The sequence below is a fragment of the Elephas maximus genome, chromosome 10, assembly GCF_024166365.1.
Source record: "Elephas maximus indicus isolate mEleMax1 chromosome 10, mEleMax1 primary haplotype, whole genome shotgun sequence".
Lineage (NCBI taxonomy): Eukaryota > Metazoa > Chordata > Mammalia > Proboscidea > Elephantidae > Elephas > Elephas maximus.
This window is the reverse complement of record NC_064828.1, coordinates 44,127,875-44,147,693: the sequence shown is the minus strand read 5'-3', so window position 1 is coordinate 44,147,693 and position 19,819 is coordinate 44,127,875. Positions and strand designations below refer to the sequence as shown.

The 19,819-nt window shown below is 39.2% G+C and overlaps 1 protein-coding gene across 7 annotated transcripts in view; it reads right to left on the bottom strand.

Moving 5' to 3' along the window:
* The window catches only part of NUBPL (NUBP iron-sulfur cluster assembly factor, mitochondrial), a 250,736-nt gene that overhangs the window by 45,654 nt on the left and 185,263 nt on the right, over nucleotides 1-19,819 (bottom strand). For all 7 annotated transcript variants that reach the window (XR_007518860.1, XM_049897604.1, XM_049897605.1 and 4 more), the window contains one exon: nucleotides 14,555-14,648. Coding sequence is in view for 6 of the 7 variants with exons in the window: in XM_049897604.1 (XP_049753561.1) it covers nucleotides 14,555-14,648 (94 nt within the window). In the remaining variant the exon portion in view is untranslated. The remainder of the gene's footprint in view (nucleotides 1-14,554; nucleotides 14,649-19,819) is intronic.

Sequence of the window (19,819 nt, the reverse complement as noted above, 5' to 3'; positions counted from 1 at the left end):
GTTTATGCATAGACCTCTGTGAACGAGCCAAAGAGAAGATATTTGTGTCTCATGTGAATGCTCATCAAAGGGTGACCTTGGCAGAGGAAGATTTTAACAATCAAGTGGGTATGACGACACATTCTATGGAAACCAATCATTCACCTTCCCCAGCTACTCCTGTCATTGCCCAATGGGCTCATGAAAAAAGTGGCCATGGTGGCAGGGATGGAGGTTATGCATGGGCTCAGCAACATGGACTTTCACTCACCAAGGTCAACTTGGCTCCAGCCACTGCTGAGTGCCCAGTCTGCCAGGAGCAGAGACCAACACTGAGTCCCTGATATGGCACCATTCCTCGAGCCGATCAGCCAACAACCTGGTGGCAGGTTGATTACGCAGGACCACTTCCATCATGGAAAGGGCAGCATTTTGTTTTTACTGGGATAGACACAGTCTGGACACAGATTTGCCTTCCCTGCATGCGATGCTTCTGCCAAAACTATCATCTGTGGTTTTACAGAATGCCTTATCCACCATCATGGTATCCCACACAGCACTGCCTCAGATTAAAGAAAATGAAGTGCAGCAATGGGCCCAGGCTAGTGGAAGTCACTTGTCTTACCATGTTCCCCACCATCCTGAAGCAGCTGGCTTGACAGAATGATGGAATGTCCTTCCAAAGACACAACTACAGTGTCAACTAGGTGGCAATACCTTGCAAGGTCAGGGCAATGTTTTCCAGGAGACCGTATATGCTCTAAACCAGCATCCGATATATAGTGTTGTTTCTCCTGCAGCCAGGATTCGTGATTCCAGGAATCGAGGAGTGGAAACGGGAGTGGCACCATTTATTAGTATCCCTAGTGACCCGCTCACAAGGTTTTTGCTTCCTGTCTCCACAACTCTATGCTCTGCAGGCTTGAAGTCTGAGATCCCAAAGAAGGAATGCTCCCACCTGGAGACACAACACAGATTCCACTGAACTGTAAGTTAAGAATGCCACCTGGCCACTTTGGGCTCTTCGTGCCTCTGCATCAAGAGGTAAAGAAAGGAGTTACCATACTGGCTGGTATGATTGATCCTCATTACCAAGGGGAACTGGATTGATATTACATAATGGAGGTAAAGAAGAGTATGACTGGAACACAGGAGATCCTTCAGGGCATCTCTTAGTACTACCAGGCCATGTGATTAATATCAATGGAAAACTATAGCAAACCAATTCCGATATGACTACTAATGGCCCAGACCCTTCAGGAATGAAGGTTTGGGTCACCCCACCAGGGAAAGAACCATGACTAACTGAGGTCCTTCCTGAGGGTAAAGAGAATACAGAATGGGTAGCGGAAGAAGGTAGTTCTAAATACCAGTTACAACCATGTGGCCAGTTGCAGAAACGAAGACTAGTATTGTTCTGCATTGTCATAGATTGAACTGTATCCCCCCAAAATATGTGTCAACTTGGTTAGGCCATGATTCCCAGTATTGTGTGGTTGTCCCCTATTTTGCAATTGTAATTTTGTTAAAGAGGATTAGAGTGGGATTGTAACACCTTTACTAAGATCACATCCCTGATCCAATGTAAAGGGAATTTCCCTGGGGTGTGGCCTGCACCACCTTTCACCTTAGAAGAGATAAAACGAAAGGGAAGCAAGCAGAGAAGGAGGGACCTCATACCACCAAGAAGGAGGCACAGGGGCCAGAGCACAGTCCTTTGGACCTGGGGTTCCTGCTTGGAGAAGTTCCTAGTCCAGGGGAAGATTGATGAAAAGGACCTTCCTCCAGAGCTGAAAGAAAAAGACTTAACCTGGACCTAACATCTTCAATTTGGACTTCTAGCTTACTAGACTGTGAGAAAATAAGTTTCTCTTTGTTAAAGCCATCCACTTGTGGTATTTCTGTTATAGCAGCACTAGATGACTAAGATGTGTATTTCTTCCTTGTATGTAGGCATCAAATATTTTTGTCTTCTTCATTTATAAAATATAAGATGGAAACAAGGCTAGTACATTTTTGGATGTATGCATGTTAGTTGTATCATGTTAGGCACAAGTATGACTTTGTAATTGTCTTTATTTAGATATTGTGCATGGTTTAAGAAAATGTGTAAAGGTGCCAAGTTGACAAGGGGTGGACTGTGATAGTTAAGATTGTGTGTCAATTTAGTTGGGCCATGATTCTCAGTGATTTGGCAGTTATGTAACAATGTAGTTTCGCAATTATGTAATAATATAGTTTGGCAGTTTTGTAATGATGTAGTCATCCTATAGGATGTGATCTGATGTGCTCAGCCAATCAGTTGTAAAGGGAGTTTCCTCGGTGTGGCCTGCATCCAATAAATACATGGATGTTCTAGTGAAGTTGCTTGCTTGCTCTGGATTCTGCATCCATTTGTCATCATTTGACCTCAAGTTCTTGGGACTTGAGCCAATGGTCTGCTGTACCACCAATCTTCAAATTCGTGAGCCTCTACAGCCTTTGAGCCAGCAGCCTGCCATCATCGTACCTGTTGATCTTGGACTCATTAGCCTCTGAAGCCTGTGAGCCAGCAGCCTGCCCTTTGACCTGCCGATATTGGGTTCATCGGCTCCTACTGCTATGTGAGTCAGGAGAAGCTTCCAGCCTGACACCTGACCCACAGACTTGGAACTTTTCAGCTTCTACAGCTGTGTGATCCATTTCGTTGAGATCTCTCTCTGTCTTTATATATATATATATATACACACACACACACGCACACATACATACACACGCACTTCACTGGTTTTGCTTCTCTAGAGAACCCAGCCTAAGAAAACAAGTATCTGTTTGAGTCTGTGCATTCAAGTCTTTTGAATATATCTACCCGGGAGTGGAACTGCTGGGTCACACGGTAGCTCTGTTTTTAGCTTTTGAGGAATCATCATGCTGTTTTTCACAATGGCTGTAACGTTTTACATTCCCATCAGCAATGGATAAGGGTTCAAACATGAGTATCTGATGCAGATATAATGACATTATTTAAGAGATCCCAGAAATGATGAACATAAATTCATTTTTAATATAGAGTTCTTTGACTTGAAAAATAGTTACCCCTAAGACACACCATGATTGCCATCTATGAAACTATCCTCCAGCCTGATGCTTGAACCATAGACTTGGGACTTGCCAGCCTCTGCAACCATGTCAGCCATTCACTGAAATAAATCTCTCTCTCTCTCTCTCTCTCTATACACATACACATAAGCACATGTGCGTGCGCACACACGCGCACACACACACACAGGCTTCACTGGTTTTCTTCTCTAGAGAACCCAGCCTAAGACAACAATAATTACTGAAAACCACAGTATTTCAAAGTTACTGGTGAGAGAAAGAGAGAGCATGTGCACTTTGGAACTTTAATTAAAAAAAAATCAAGTTCACCAAAGGAATCTGTATGCAGATCTTCTATTTAAGACGAAGACCGGTTCTTCAGTACAATGAAGTCCAAGATGCTTTCAGAGGTTTAAAGAACTTGTGCTGGAACCACACAACTCATTTGTGCTCACTTACGCTCATTCATGCTCATTTTTTCTTCCTCTCTCTCTCCCTCCCTCTGATGTTTCCAGCAAAATTACAATAAAATCCTGCCTCCTTTCCAGACTCGAATCCATCTTCATGTTGATCAGTAAATACCTTGGGAAGCCTACTTTTTATTCATATGTCTCTATAACTCAGAAAACTCTTTTTCTCTTCTGTGAGCATCTGTTAATGCTGGACTCTTAGATTTAATATTTTGTATTTAAAATTCTATTAGACACATATATAGCTTAGCCTGTCTATGCTCGCAGTGGCCTACTGCCCAAGAGTGTTTGTTTAATAATGGAACACATTCCTTTTTATACACACTCTCTATCCAACAGAAACTACAGAGATGAGAACTACTCCTCTCTGATTGCCCAACATTATTTAACCAGGTATATTTTAGGAGCTGTTGGAATAGGGGCTTAGACTTTATATGGAAAAGCTTTGAGATGTGAAGCTACTCTTCAGATCCATACTTCAGATCATGATCAAGTTTCTAAAATCTATGACCAAGAGCAAAACTTTTTTAAATAAGAGATTGTGGGACTCGTACTTTCTATACAAATAAATGTTTAATGGGTTTAAAAGCAGTTTTTAATATGACCTTGACAACATATTGGTTATTATAATATTCAATGAATTTAAGACCTTAAGGAATTTCAGTGGTATAGTCTATCATGAAGAATATACCCAGAAATTCTTAAACGACAAGACTAAATGAATTATCTTGGAAACTTCCTATCCAAACACAGGTAGATGACAATCTAGTAGGAATTCAAGGAATTCAAACATCAGATGGGTTGGTCTGAGACTTGATTAGTCAGAATCATTTGGAGAAGCCTTTAAAATCCTGAGCCTCTTCATATCAGTGCTGAGAAGTTCTCAGTTCTCAGGCTGTTTCTTTAAATTGTTAACTGATACACCATAACTTCTACTTATATGTTAAGTCAAATGCAAAAGAGCCCTAAAGAGTTTATTTCTTTCTAAATTTAAATTGGAAATGTTGCTCATTAACCAAAAGTTTTATATTTAATTTTATCAATTTCATTGCCAACCTAACAAGGACTGAAGTTTCAGACTGAGATATCAAGAAAGCCCTAAAAGATAAAACCCTGGAATACAGTTTCTAATCTTTAGCAGTTGACTGCAATTTGTGTAACAATAAAACAAATTTATTTTGGAAAGTATTTTTATAGTTTGATGAATAAAATAATAACTCTCTTCTATACCATATGAAAAAAAAACAAACCATATAAGTATCCATTAATCATGTCAGTGTTTCGTTCTGTGGTACACAGGGTCACTATCAGCCGGGACCAACTCGAGGGCACCTAACAACAACATCCGTTAATTATAACATTTGCAGGAAATACAGTGTCCCTGGAAGAAGTCAAATACTGACTGATACCTTTAAGGTTCCATTCTGGAAATTGAAAATATAAATGAGGATTTAATATCCTGAATACTAGAAAAGGCTATGACACAGCTCTTCCCCTTTAAGGTATAGCATGTTCCTGGCTTTAAACTTTAAGGTCATTATAAATTGTAAAATTGTAGGGGAAATATAGCACTAAAATCCAAAGTAACCAAATATCTTTTGGGGACTTTTCAATCTTTTCCAAAAGAGAAGGAGTTGAACACCTTTAAAGAACTATTCTTACAATTTTGAAAGCAATTAAGAAGAGGGAAAAAATAGCAATGATTTGAAAACAAAAAATAAAAAAGACATTATTTAGTTTATCTAAGTAAAATCACTATGTTCCTATTGCTTTGAAAGCGTGAACACCTGACAATCAAGCAAGCTATTTCAACAATGTCCACTGACTTATTTAACATGGCAACAATAAGTTGCTTAGCCTCCATCCCCAATAGATTTTCATATTAGAAAAACCACTGTCCAAATTGGCAGTCAAAGAGTGTTGCCATAAAAGAGACACTGATTAAGCCAAGGAAACTGCTGATGGGGGAAAAATACTAGGGTGGACATACACAGCTTTTTCTCAAGAATCTTTGATGAGCAACTAATCGAAGTTCAGGTGCTGTGGCAATAGGCTCAAAACTTTTCATAAGCAATACATGTCTTTCACTTTCAACAATGACTGAAATACCAACGTGGCTTAATTTAAAATTCCCACCCCATCTCATTTAAGTAAATAAGAGACAGAAAGACCTCTGGCTTTCCCTCTTTCTTTAGAGTGAAGCTTTCTTGTAAGTACAGCTTCTATTAAACCCATGGATATTTAGGATATTAGCTAGTTAATTCTGCCATACACAGTAGCTTCTCTTTCTCTAGGAGTTTAAGATATCAGAATAGGACCCAGACTGGGACTGCCTGGCTGTTTTCTGTGCCATTCCCTGGAAGAAAAAGAGAAGAGAATAAAAAAGGAGCCATATGGCTTCCCTCTCAGCTACTCAGTTCTTGTCCCTTCTATTATAAGAGTAACTTCCAAAATTTTCACTCCTGCATCAATCTTTACTTATTAAAGTGAAGAGGTACTTTTTCCATAACTCTATCATATCAAAATAAACTCCTCCATTCATTACTCCTCAGGACACAAAATATACTTGCAAAGCTGCTTATCTACAATGTAAATATTTTGTTTCTAAGTTTAGTGACAGTACAATTTGCCTTGTGGTAGTATGGATTTTTACTAAGTTGACTGTCAGAATTAGAGGACAGAAATCCTGTTCCCGGTAGCTGATCTCTATAGACTTGATCACCTGAGTCTCCTTGCCCTCTGGCAGATAATTTGCATTTCTAACAAGTTCCCATGAAGTTATAAATAAGAATCACCTGGGGATCCTCTTGAACTATAGATTCTGATTGAGTATATTTGGGATGGAAATGCAAATTCTCAGGAGGGGTCTTCTTAGAAATGCAAATTCTCAGCAGGAATTTGAATCAGAATGAATATGGTTCCAGCCTCTGGCATTCTGTGAGCACCCAAGCACTTAACCGTTGTGCCACCAGGGCCCCTATTCAAATACTAGCACTGTGCATGTATTTTCAAAGTTTTCAAGGGAATTACAATGTTCCCCAAAGAAATATTAATCCTTTTCTACTATGGAAGACCAGTTAAATTTTCAATAATTCCTAAGAGTTCATCAGTATGCATTGGGGAAAAAAAAGTCAACCCTGGAATCTACCCAATTCAGCATCAGGCAACAACCAATATACAAGCTAAACAAATAAGCAACAAGCAAAAACCCAGCAAACCGTATCCCTAACAACAATAAAAAAACAAAGACTAAGAAAAATAACAAAACAAAGCCAACACTGACAACTCTGCTGCTCCCCTTGGCAAGGTGAACAAGACAAGAGCAAATACAAAGACTATAATTGATTGGAAACCCTGGTGGTGTAGTGGTTAAGTGCTACGGAGGGTCGGCAGTTCGAATACTCCAGGCGCTCCTTGGAAACTCTATGGGGGCAGTTCTACTCTGTCCTACAGGGTCGCTATGAGTGAGAATCGACTCAACAGCACTGGGTGGGGGGGTTGGGGGCGGGCATAACTGGTTATTTCACATACTTTATCCTGTCTCCTTTCCCCCCAGCAATGACTATAACTACTAGCAATGGTTCTATAGTATGTAATGATTCAGTGGTCCATGTGAGCTCAAATTTAAATCATTAGCCACTAATAGTGCTGTCAACACATTTATCTCTGTTGTTGCTATACAATGCTTTTAACACAAACAAGGATGCTTTGTTTTTAAGTTTCTTCTTATAATGAGCTTGTCGTCCACCCCATGGAATGAAACGGAACACACACACAGAGTTGCTAATTAGCATTCAGAAAGAGGATCTTCTTGCTTGTACAATTCTGCTTCCAAGAATTTTCCAAAAGGATGTCTCTTTCTAAGTGTAAAGCATTTAATTTCGTAATGAACATGGCTTGGAGAAATGGAAGTTGATGTAAAGGTTCTTTCGAATTCACATTTCAACACCCCCCCCCCCCCAAAGAAACAAAAACAAACTTCCTCTAAAAGTGTTCAGTAGTTCTTAAAAACCTCCATACATTTAGAAGGAGCGTTCGCATTCATAATTTCATTTGATCCTTACAAGTCTGTGGGGTAGACAGGTGTTCCCTAGGTAAGGCTAAAGAATCAGGGAGGTTGTCAGCAACTTGCTCAACATTGCTGCAAGTAAATAAGAGAATTTCTTATTGTTGTCTTACAGTGGAGTAATGCTAGCGATTCTCACTAGTAATTTAATACAGAGCCTGCAGGTAACCAAACAGCAAGTGCATGAGTGCATATTATTATCCCAGATATTGAAACAAGGTTAATACTAAAAGGTAGCAACTGACCACAAGGATAGTATATATGGTACAGGGGGGAAAAAAAAAGATAGCATAAATAAATAACCAAAAGGAAAGTATTTTTCTCCCAGAGGGGGAGTGAAATAAAATGTGTTAAAAAAAAAAAAAAAAGTTTCCTTTAACTTACACGTAGAAAAAACGTGAATGAAAGCAGACAGACGGGGTGGGGAGGACAAGAAGGAAGGGTGTCACAGGACTGAACATAATGATAACAGATACAGAAGCAACAAATCTTTTCACAGAAAAGGTAGTAACTAATCAGACTAGCTTTGTCATTTATTCATCTTTCTTCCACAGAGCCACTGGTGGGTTTGAACTGCTGACCTTTTGGTTAGCAGCTGAGTGCTTAATGACTGTGCCACCAGGGCTCCTTATTAATTATATAAGCCACTGCCCAAGCTGCTCTAAGAGACACTATGGTGAACAGGAAAAATTCTTGCATTCAAACTACAGCCTAGTTGGACAGATAATACAGACTCAGAGATAAAATACTCACTCCTTGATTCAGTATTTCCTGAGTAGCTGCGGGAAGGCACTGAGTTTGGCACTATGAGAAATATAAAGATGAATGAAACAGAGCCTAGCCAGCCCTCTAAGGAGTAACAGTCTGGTCAAGAAGATAACACAGGTACACAGGTTTCAAACAAAGAACACGGTAAGTGCTATAGCAGCGGTTCAGATAAAACGCTATGTAATTCCAAGAAGGGAGAAATGATTCCCACCTAAGGGTTTGGGGAAGATGTCATGGAGTAGACATTAAACTAGATAGCTTTTAATGGGTATGCAGGGTTTTCGCACCCACTAATTGGGGGGGAACGACATTTTAGATGAGAGTCAAATGTGTGTAAAGACAGACTCAGAAAAGTACATCGAGGAAAGGGGGATGGGAAGTTTATATGTTTTTAAGAGGCATTCCAGGCTATGTGGAGGGGTTTACTGGGAAGTAGCCCCCGCCCCCCCCCCCAAAATCCACATCCACTGCCGCTGCGTGGATTTCCAACTCACAGCGACCTGTTCCATGGGGTTTCCAAGGCTGTAAACCTTTATGGAAGCTGACTGCCACATCTTTCTCCTACAGAACAGCTGGTGTTTTCAAACCACTAACCTTTTGGTTAGCAGTCAAGCACTTTAACCACTGCACCACCAGAGCTTCTGCAGTAGAAAGAAGAGGGAAGTCAAATCACAGGAGGCCTCAAAACAGAGTCTAAAGCACTTATTTGGCTTATGGAACATAAATACAAATAGAACATAAACAGTATCTTATGTTCTAAAAGTCTTAAAAAAGTTCTAAAGTCAGTGATAATAGAAAAGAAGGGAAAATTAAGTGCATAATTACAGAAGAGATCATTTAGTTAGGCCTTCAAGGGCAGACATGATTCTGACAAGCTGTTCAAGATTATATAAACTGATGAAAGCCATGACTCAGCCAGGCCAGCAATTCTTTATTCAGTACCCTTCCCTCTAAATTCTGGGAGCTCACTCACTTTTAGGATCTGCTTGGATATGAGTTGCAATCAGGAATTAAGTCTTAACAAACACACACACGTACAGAGACACAATCATACACCTTCCCCTTCCACACACACACACCCACACACACACACACCCACACACACACACACACACACACACACCCCCTTCTTGGTAGGATACTTTTACTAATATATGATCATCAAAGGAGCATTTTCTGCCAGGTGAACAGTAGCCGTTTGGTAACCAGGTAGTACCCAATAACACAGTCCCATAGTCCCAGAAATAACTGCTACTCTCATTCTTTGTGTCACGGTCTGCTTTTTAGAGACGTATGCGACAAGCAGAAACTTAAAAGGATTCCTCTCAGACATTTATCTGGATTCTCCAGAATCAAAACAAACATCAGATATCCTCTCAAGAAAGAGGAATAGAAAGTTACTAAAGAATTAAACCTAGAAAGCTATTATTTTCATAGCTTTTTTTGAGGGGTTTGTTTTGGCTTGTTTTTAATATCCACAGGACAAACATCCTTTTCTCAATAACATGGATGAAACGAGGTATTTAGGTGAAGCATGACACAATGGGAAACCCTGGTGGTGCAGTGGTTAAGAGCTATAGTTGCTAACCAAAAGGTCAGCAGTTTGAATCCACCAGGGGCTCCTTGGAAACCCTATGCAGGGGGCAGTTCTACCCTGTCCTATAGGGTTGCTATGAGTCAGAATCAACTTCATGGCAACAGGTTTGGTTTTTGGGTTTCTGACACAATGAGATGTCCATGCCTGGACCTCTATCTACCTCTCTATTTTCACCCATAGCTACACAACCCCAGTCAAACAAAATGTCACCCTTTTCACTTCAGCCAGATGCTGTGTCCAAAAGACGTGAGGGTATTGCCCACTTTGTACCTTTGCTCATGTTGTTCCCTCTGCCTGGAAGATGCTTCCTCATCTCATCTACATGGAAAACAATCCTTTCAAGACACAGCTTAACGGTGAATTCCTTCCTAACGTATCTCCTGACCCTGCATGTAAAACTTACAACTCTTTCCTTTATGCCCCTCAACAGCCAATACATATATCTTAATAGGAACTTAATACCTCTCTCTATTGTTTACATGTCTGTTCCTTTTAGCAGACACTGGTCTTCTTAAGGACAGGGACCACGTATTCCAATTCCTAACATAATGCCGGGCATATATAAGGTACTCAGAACAGACTGATTATACGTATAAGTAGATAACTGAATGATACATTCTGAAACCTGAATATAAGTATGCCTAAGACTATTTGGCATTTTCCTATAGTCTATGAATTAATACCTTATTTTTAAACAACTTTTATTTTTTTTCTAATTATAAACATTGTTTCTATTTTTTTCTGATTATAAAATAAATATATGTTCACTATAGAAAATCTAGAAGATACATTTTGGGATATTTTCATTGTTATCAATTTTAATATCAACATAATAAACCCAGAGTATGACTGTACTAAACCGACAGCTACAATTCTATACTGAGAGACTGGAAACTAGACAAATGTCCAAGACCAGTGTGGATCAGCCCAAAGATCTATACTGGTCTTCCCAAGAATCCACTGGGGCTTTATACCTGTTCTAAAGTCCAAAGGAGACTGCTTCTAGACTGCCTCCAGTCCTTTCCTGGAATGAGTGAGTTAAAGATGCCCAAAGTAGTCTCTCAGAACTCAAATAAAAGTAGGTTTCTAGATAGAGCAAACACCAGTACAAACCACTGATTAGATACTCATAAATATGACATCACATAGGGGTATACTGGTTTAGGGATATTCATAGACACATTTATGTTTTATTGGGTACCACCCAGATTAGAGTAATTCCAACTGAAATGAGTGTGGATATACTAGGACTGAACTTAGAATCAATGAATCAAACATTGTTAGGTTTTGCATTAAGGTGGCTTGATGTAGAGGTTAAGAGCACGAGATATAAACTCAATCAGAACCAATGTGAACCTTAGCTATAACCCACTTTAACTACGGGACCTTTGGAGAGTTACTTTACCTTTCTGAAATTCAAGAAAACAGGGATAAAATAACACCACTGAAGATTAAATATAAAAATAAATGTAAGAAAACTCTCATTAAATGGCAGTTTATTACTAAGAGGCAATCACTGTGGTACCACTGTATATAGAAATATATCGTCCTTAAAAGATTAGTGCTTTCTAAAAAAAAAAAAAAATTAATTACAAAAATATACTTGTTCACTATAGAGAATTTAGAAAATACTGATAAACAATTTTAATTCCACAGAAATAACTGAAATAACTAAGTTTGTGTGTTTTCGAAAGCATTTACCTTGTATATGGACAAATATTTGTTGATTTAAAATTTTATTAATAAAGCATATAATCAATTTTAGATTTTTGTTTAATGCAGTACTTTAAAGTATATTTTCCTCATTAGTCTCTTAAAATGTATGTATGTGAAAAATACTGTTTCTTATTCTTATGTAATATTAATTGCCTGTAACTCTTCAGCTGAGGAAAAGAATAAAGAAATATACTAGCTATGTTTTAGGATATAAGGAAGAAATCTTCAAAAGGAAGCAAATTTTAGTCTAATCTGCATGCTGCTATTTTTAATAAATTAAAATTGGGTGATTTAACCATAAACCATGTCCAAACAGGGGGCCTGTTATCGAAGTAAACAAAAGTAGATTGCTAGGGACATCAGTTTATCTGTGTGAGAAGTAAATTAAACTTTTTCAAGGCTCTGTTATGGATTGAATTGTGTCCCCCTAAAATATGTTGTAAATCATAACCTCTATGCCTGTGGTTATAATCCCATTTGGGAATGGGTTGTCTTTGTTATGCTAATGAGGGAGGATTAGTGTAGAATGTATCTTGAGTCAATCTCTTTTGAGATATATAAGAGATTAAACAGCCCAGGGAGTTAGAGATGGGCGAAAAACCATGCCAAGCCACATGAAGATCGCTCAGGAGCAGAAGCTCAGAAGAGAGAAGGACCTGCCTCCAGAGCCGACAGAGATAAAGCCATCCGGTAGAGCTGGCACCCTGAATTCAGACTTCTAGCCTCCTAAACTGTGAGAAAATAAATTTCTTTTGTTACAGCCACCCATTTGTGGTATTTCTGTTAAAATAGCACTAGATAACTAAGACAGGTATCAAGTCACTACTCAGGGCATTAATGATAACTTAGTCCAATTTTATCTATGTATTATCTGTATGACCGATACAAGCATTTTAGGGGTCTACAGTAGGCATTTCAAGGTGCCAGGAATGCATTTTATTCAATAAGCATTTAATGAGTATCCTTAAAATTTAGAAATATTCTGAAACTACTTTTTAAAAAAAGTAAGCTATGTTAACCCTGATTACAGAAAACCCCAAAAAAAACCAAACCCAGTGCTGTCGAGTCGATTCCGACTCATAGCGACCCTATAGGACAGAGTAGAACTGCCCCACAGAGTTTCCAAGGAGCACCTGGCAGATTCGAACAGCCGACCCTTTGGTTAGCAGCCATAGCACTTAACTACTATGCCACCGGGGTTCTGATTACAGAAAACCAAAACCAAACCCACTGTCTTCAAGTCTATTCTGACTCACAGCCACCCTACAGGACAGAGTAGAACTGCCCCACAGGGTATCCAAGGAACAGCTAGTGGATATGAACCGCCGACCTTTTGATTAGCAGCCAAAGGCTTAACTACTGTGCCACCGGTGCCCTTTTCCGATTACAGAAATGCTGAATTATTTTCCTGTGCCACTTTACTCCCATCATCTGCTTTACAGCCTGCCTCACCAAAGAAAGAGTCACGGATTCCATTAAGGTTACGTATATATTAAAACATCAAAAATATTCATATAAATGAGGGTATATTGATATTTCCAAACAACATGAATATCTTATTAAAAAAAAAAAACGCAGATTCTAAACTTTTTGATAATAGATATCTGATTTGCAAAGATACTTAAAAATTCCATTATTACTCCAGTAGATTCTAGGAAAATCCTTGGAAATATACTCAACATAAAAGCTCCCAACTGATATTTAAATTCCATATCCAATAGCACATTGAAGTATTGTGTACTTTGATGTAAACTATTAACATTTATTGCTATCTTAAATTTAACATTAAATAACTAGCAGAATATTAAAACGTCTCATAGTTGTATTTACCAAAAAGACAAATTTTTCTAATATTTACTCTCAATCAGTATTTATACAGTAAAAATCAAGTACCTACATGTGTCAAGGAGCCCCGATGGTGCTGTGGTTAAGCGGTCAGGCCGCTAACCAAAAGGTTGGCGGTTTGAACCCATCAGCCACTCCGTGGGAAAAAGATGTGACAGTCTCCTTCCGTAAAGATTTACACCCTCATAGGAAACACTATGAGGCAGTTCTACTCTGTTCTATAGGGTCGCTATGAGTCAGAATTGACGTGATAGCAATTGGGCTTGGACCATATGCCAGGCATGGTGCTGCAAGTGCTGGATAGCAGTGAGAAAAACAGCCATGTTCTACCTAAATAATTTTTAAGTCGTACTGCTTTTCTAGAACTCAAATTATTTACATCACCTTTTTTCAAAGTGTCTTAGTCTCTTAATGCTGCTATAACAGAAATTCCACAAGTGGGTGGCTTTAACAAACAGAAATTTATTTTCTCACATTTTAGGAGACTAGGAGTCCAAATTCAGGGCATTGGCTCTAGGGTAAGCCTGTCTCTGTCAGCTCTGAGGGAAGGGCCTCAGTTCCTTGGAGATCTTCATGTGGAGTGGCATCTATCTTCCCCATTCCTGCTTCCCTGTCTCTGTGCCTAATCTGTTCTTTCTATATCTCAAGAGTGATTGACTTAAAACATACTCTACCCTGACACTGCCTCATTAACATAACAAAGAAGTTCCATTTCCAAATGGGATTATATCCACGGGTATAGGGGTTAGGATTTACAACACAATATTTTGGGGAGACACATCCAATCAATTCATAACACAACGTATCTCTGTATTTCTGTAAATATACTTATTCTGATAATTCTTTGAAAGATTCACTTTATGCTTCTGACCACTAATGGATGGCTTTATGATATAGCTGTTAGCACAATTTATATATGATTATATTTTTTAAGACATAAAGATGTTTGCCTCTCAGAGCATTTGTTTGCTTTTCTGTATGGCAACTGCAAAATATCAAAGAAAGTACAAATTACTGTAAACTTTGAAGATTTACCTGAAATGGGAATATTCTGTGAGACTGATAACTGCACATCTCCAGTTCCTGGTGGCATATCAACAACTAAATAGTCCAGTTGACCCCAGTCTACCTGAAAACCAAGATGACAAAAATAGCATCATTGTATAACAACTGCAATAAATAGCAAAGGAAATAAAAATAAACGTGTTAATAACAAAGTTAAAATAGCTAGTTAGGTGCAAGGAATTCTGCTAAGGCCTAAGGATACATGAATGAACAAGAGACAGTCCCTGCCTACAGCAGACTTCTTTGAATGATAAGGTCAAATTTCCAAATACATTCCCCACTCCCCACTAATGGTGAATTATTTCACAAAGGACTTTTATTTAGAACCAATCATTTGTTTTCACTGAGCACGCATTTGCCTAAGAAGATATAAGGTTTTTGTCCCTTGAATTTTGTGCCACAGCATTTCCAACGGCAAACCTTAATACAATTTTTTAAATTAAAATTGTTATGTATTTCCCCTCAGATACGTCTTCCCTCTGAGTTCCCATTCTTGGTGAATGGACCCAGGATTCTCTCAGCTGCATAGGGCAAAAGCTTGAAATCATGCTTTCCCTCACCTCTGAACCCACTCAGCCAATCTGTCTTCTAAAAATCCTTCAGATGAATCCACTTCTCTGTTTCCCATTGGCCAAGAACCCAGCAGAGTTGGGTTCTATTACTAAAGCCTCCCAACCAGTATCTCTGCTCCAGCATTGCCCCATTCAGTCTGTTCGTAATACCACTGAAAAATGGTCCTTCAGAAATGAAGTCCGATTTTGCCACATTTTTGTTTAAAACTCTTCTGTTGCTTTTAGGATAAAGCCCAAGTTTAAGCTCCTAACACTCTACCTGCTCTCTTCTTCACTGGCTAACGCCTCTTCATTCTTCAGATGGTAGCTTAAATTTCACTTCCTCAAGACCAAACCAGTTGCTGTCAAGTCGTTTCTAATTCATGACAACCCCACGTGTGTCAGAGGACAACTGTGTTCCATAGGCTTTTCAATGGTTGATTTTTCTTATGTAGATTGCCAGGCCTTTCTTCCGAGGTGCCTCTGGGTGGACTCTAACCTTTCTGTTAGCAGCCAAGCACCAACTGCATTAACTGTTTGCACCACTCAGGGAATCCACTTCCTCATGAAACCTCCCCTAACTCCCCTTAGACCACTATGGTGTTTCTCTTAGGTCTTCTTCTAAATACTCACTCATTCATTCATTCAATAAATGTTTGAGTACCTATAGATGGTGGGCACTGTGCTAGGCTTCATAATTAAGTGGCATCATGGTCTTTGCCCTTACAGAACTTACAATATAGAGGGAGACAGATATTAAACTGATAATTATCCAAATAAGTATAAAATTACCAGCTTAATACAAGAAGCATAGTGGAGACAGTGAAATAAACTCACAAAGGAAAGAGCTTTGTAAGTTTGAGAAACTGAAAAAAGATCAATGGCTAGACAGTGAGTGAGGAAGAGGGTAGCATCCATTTACTCTTGTTTCATACGTCTTGCCAAAACACTGTAAGCTGAGACAGAACGCCTAGCACAGAAAGGGTACACAGCAGGTGCTTTATAAATTTTCTTTCAAGGAATAAATAAATAAATGAACACGTGCATGTTTTGGGATTTTTTTATCTAAATGGAAACCATAGTGTGTATACACTTCCATATCCTGCTTCTTGAAACTTAATAATGTGTAATAAAATTTTTTCCCATATGATCATATGCTTTTAAAATAAAGTTTAAATGATATTTGGCCAAATAGATTCATTCATGTGTTAACACATGTATTCAACACATATTTACTGAGAATCGATTATGTGCCAGGCACTGTTCCAGGTGATGGTGATAGAGCAGTGAGCAAAACAAAGTCCCAATCACCATGAAACTTGCATTTTAGAGAATGAGACAGGCAGACAAACAAATCAGAGGGTAATAAGTACTATGAAGAAAACTACAAATATCACTTATTATACAAAATCATTTGGTTCCTGATTTAGACAAGCAGATCAAATAACAAGAGATGTTTTCCAAATCTCTTCATTCCTGAATTTCACATAGCAAGTAGTGAGAGTTCAGACAGCAAAGGATTTATCAAAAAATGTCTTTGCATTTCTTTGGCTACTAAGGTCAGACAGAGAAGGTTATCTGTAGAGCAGGGAGATGGAACAGGGAGTGTGGAAGGTGCTGCTTTCGACAGGGTAGTCCAAGACCTGAATGAAGTGAGAAAACGCTGATGCAGATATCATGTGAAGGAAAGCATTTGTGGCAGAAGCAATAGCAAGTGCAAAGGCCCTAAGATGGAGATATGTTTGGCACATTCAAGGAAGAGCAAAGAAATTCCTTTCTAAAACAGTACCCCCATCAATGTCAATCTCTGTCCTTCCTTGACTTTATTTTTCTTCAAAACATTTATCAGTACCTGAAATTATGTATTTATTTGTCTTTTAGGAGTTCTACGCTTCTCAAGGGAGTCCCTACGTAGAGGAAATGGTTAACAAGCTTGGCTGCTAACCAATAAGTTGAAGGTTTGAGTCCACCCAGAAGGACCTCAGAAGAAAGGCCTGGCAATCTAATTCCAAAAAATCAGCCATTGAAAATTCTATGGAGCACAGCTCTATTCTTATACACATGGGGTTGCCATGAGTCAGAACTGAGTTGACAGCAGCTGGTTTATACTTTGCAATCACGAGCATTTTTTTCTTAGAATTTCTTTTATTGCTGTTCTTGTTAAGAATATACACAGCAAAATATACACCAATTAAACAATTTCTACATGTACAATTCCGTGACATTTATTACATTCTTCAAATTGTGTAGCCATTCTCACCCTCCTTTTCTGAGTTGTTCCTCCCCCATTAACAGAAACTCACTGCCCACTAAAAAAAAAAAAAAAAGTTCCTATCTAATCTTTCAAGTTGCTGTTGTCAATTTGATCCCATCTAGATAGTACTCCACGGCACTGGGTTTTGGTGTTTTTCTTTTGTTTTTAGTTTTTGGTTTTTTTTTTTAATTAACTTTTATTAAGCTTCAAGTGAACATTTACAATTCCAATCAGTCTGTCACATGTAAGTTTACATACATCTTACTCCCTTCTCCCACTTGCTCTCCCCCTATTGAGTCAGCCCTTTCAGTCTCTCGTTTCGTGCCAATTTTGCCGTCTTCCCTCTCTCTCTATCTTCCCATCCCCCCTCCAGTCAAGAGTTGCCAACACACTCTCCAGTGTCCACCTGATTTAATTAGCTCACTCTTCATCAGCATCTCTCTCCCACCCGCTGACCAGTCCCTTTCATGTCTGATGAGTTGTCTTCGGGAATGGTTCCTGTCCTGTACCAACAGAAGGTCTGGGGACCATGGCCGCCGGGATTCCTCTAGTCGCAGTCAGACCATTAAGTATGGTCTTTTTATGAGAATTTGGGGTCTGTATCCCACTGACCTCCTGCTCCCTCAGGAGTTCTCTGTTGTGCTCCCTGACAGGGCAGTCACTGATTGTGGCCGGGCACCAACTAGTTCTTCTGGTCTCAGAATGATGTAGGTCTCTGGTTCATGTGGCCCTTTCTGTCTCTTGGGCTCCTAGTTGTCGTGTGGCCTTGGTGTTCTTCATTTTCCTTTGCTCCAGGTGGGTGGAGACCAATTGATGTATCTTAGGTGGCCGCTTGTCAGCATTTAGGACCCCAGATGCCACATTTCAAAGTGGGATGCAGAATGTTTTCATAATAGAATTATTTTGCCAATTGACTTAGAAGTCCCCTCAAACCATGTTCCCCAGACCCCAGCCCCTGCTCCGCTGACCTTTGAAGCATTCATTTTATCCCGGAAACCTCTTTGCTTTTAGTCCAGTCCAACTGCGCTGACCTTCCTTGTATTGAGTGTTGTCTCTCCCTTCACCCAAAGCAGTTCTTATCTACTGGTTGATCAATAAAAAACCCTCTCCCTCCCTCTCTCCCTCCCCGCTTCGTAACCACGCAAGTATATGTTCTTCTCAGTTTTTTCTATTTCTCAAGATCTTATAATAGTGGTCTTATACAATATTTGTCCTTTTGTCTCTGACTCATTTCGCTCAGCATAATGCCTTCCAGATTCCTCCATGTTATGAAATGTTTCACAGATTCGTCACTGTTCTTTATCGATGCGTAGTATTCCATTGTGTGAATGTACCACAATTTATTTACCCATTCATCCGTTGATGGACACCTTGGTTGCTTCCAGCTTTTTGCTATTGTAAACAGAGCTGCAATAAACATGGGTGTGCATATATCTGTTTGTGTGAAGGCTCTTGTATCTCTAGGGTATATTCCAAGGAGTGGGATTTCTGGGTTGTATGGTAGTTCTATTTCTAACTGTTTAAGATAACGCCAGATGGATTTCCAAAGTGGTTGTACCATTTTACATTCCCACCAGCAGTGTATGAGAGTTCCAATCTCTCCGCAGCCTCTCCAACATTTATTATTTTGTGTTTTTTGGATTAATGCCAGTCTAGTTGGTGTGAGATGGAATCTCATCGTAGTTTTAATCTGCATTTCTCTAATGGCTAATGATCGGGAGCATTTTCTCATGTATCTGTTGGCTGCCTGAATATCTTCTTTAGTGAAATGTGTGTTCATATCCTTTGCCCACTTCTTGATTGGGTTGTTTGTCTTTTTGTGGTTGAGTTTTGACAGAATCATGTAGATTTTAGAGATCAGGCGCTGGTCGGAGATGTCATAGCTGAATATTCTTTCCCAGTCTGTAGGTGGTCTTTTTACTCTTTTGGTGAAGTCTTTCGATGAGCATAGGTGTTTGATTTTTAGGAGCTCCTAGTTATCTGGTTTCTCTTCCTCATTTTTGGTAATGTTTTGTATTCTGTTTATGCCCTGTATTACGGCTCCTAGGGTTGTCCCTATTTTTTCTTCCATGATCTTTATCATTTTAGTCTTTATGTTTAGGTCTTTGATCCACTTGGAGTTAGTTTTTGTGCATGGTGTGAGGTATGGGTCCTGTTTCATTCTTTTGCAAATGGATATCCAGTTATGCCAGCACCATTTGTTAAAAAGACTATCTTTTCCCCAATTAACTGACACTGGGCCTTTGTCAAATATCAGCTGCTCATACATGGATGGATTTATATCTGGGTTCTCAATTCTGTTCCATTGGTCTATGTGCCTATTGTTGTACCAGTACCAGGCTGTTTTGACTACTGTAGCTGTATAATAGGTTCTGAAATCAGGTAGAGTGAGGCCTCCCACTTTCTTCTTCTCTTTCAGTAATGCTTTGC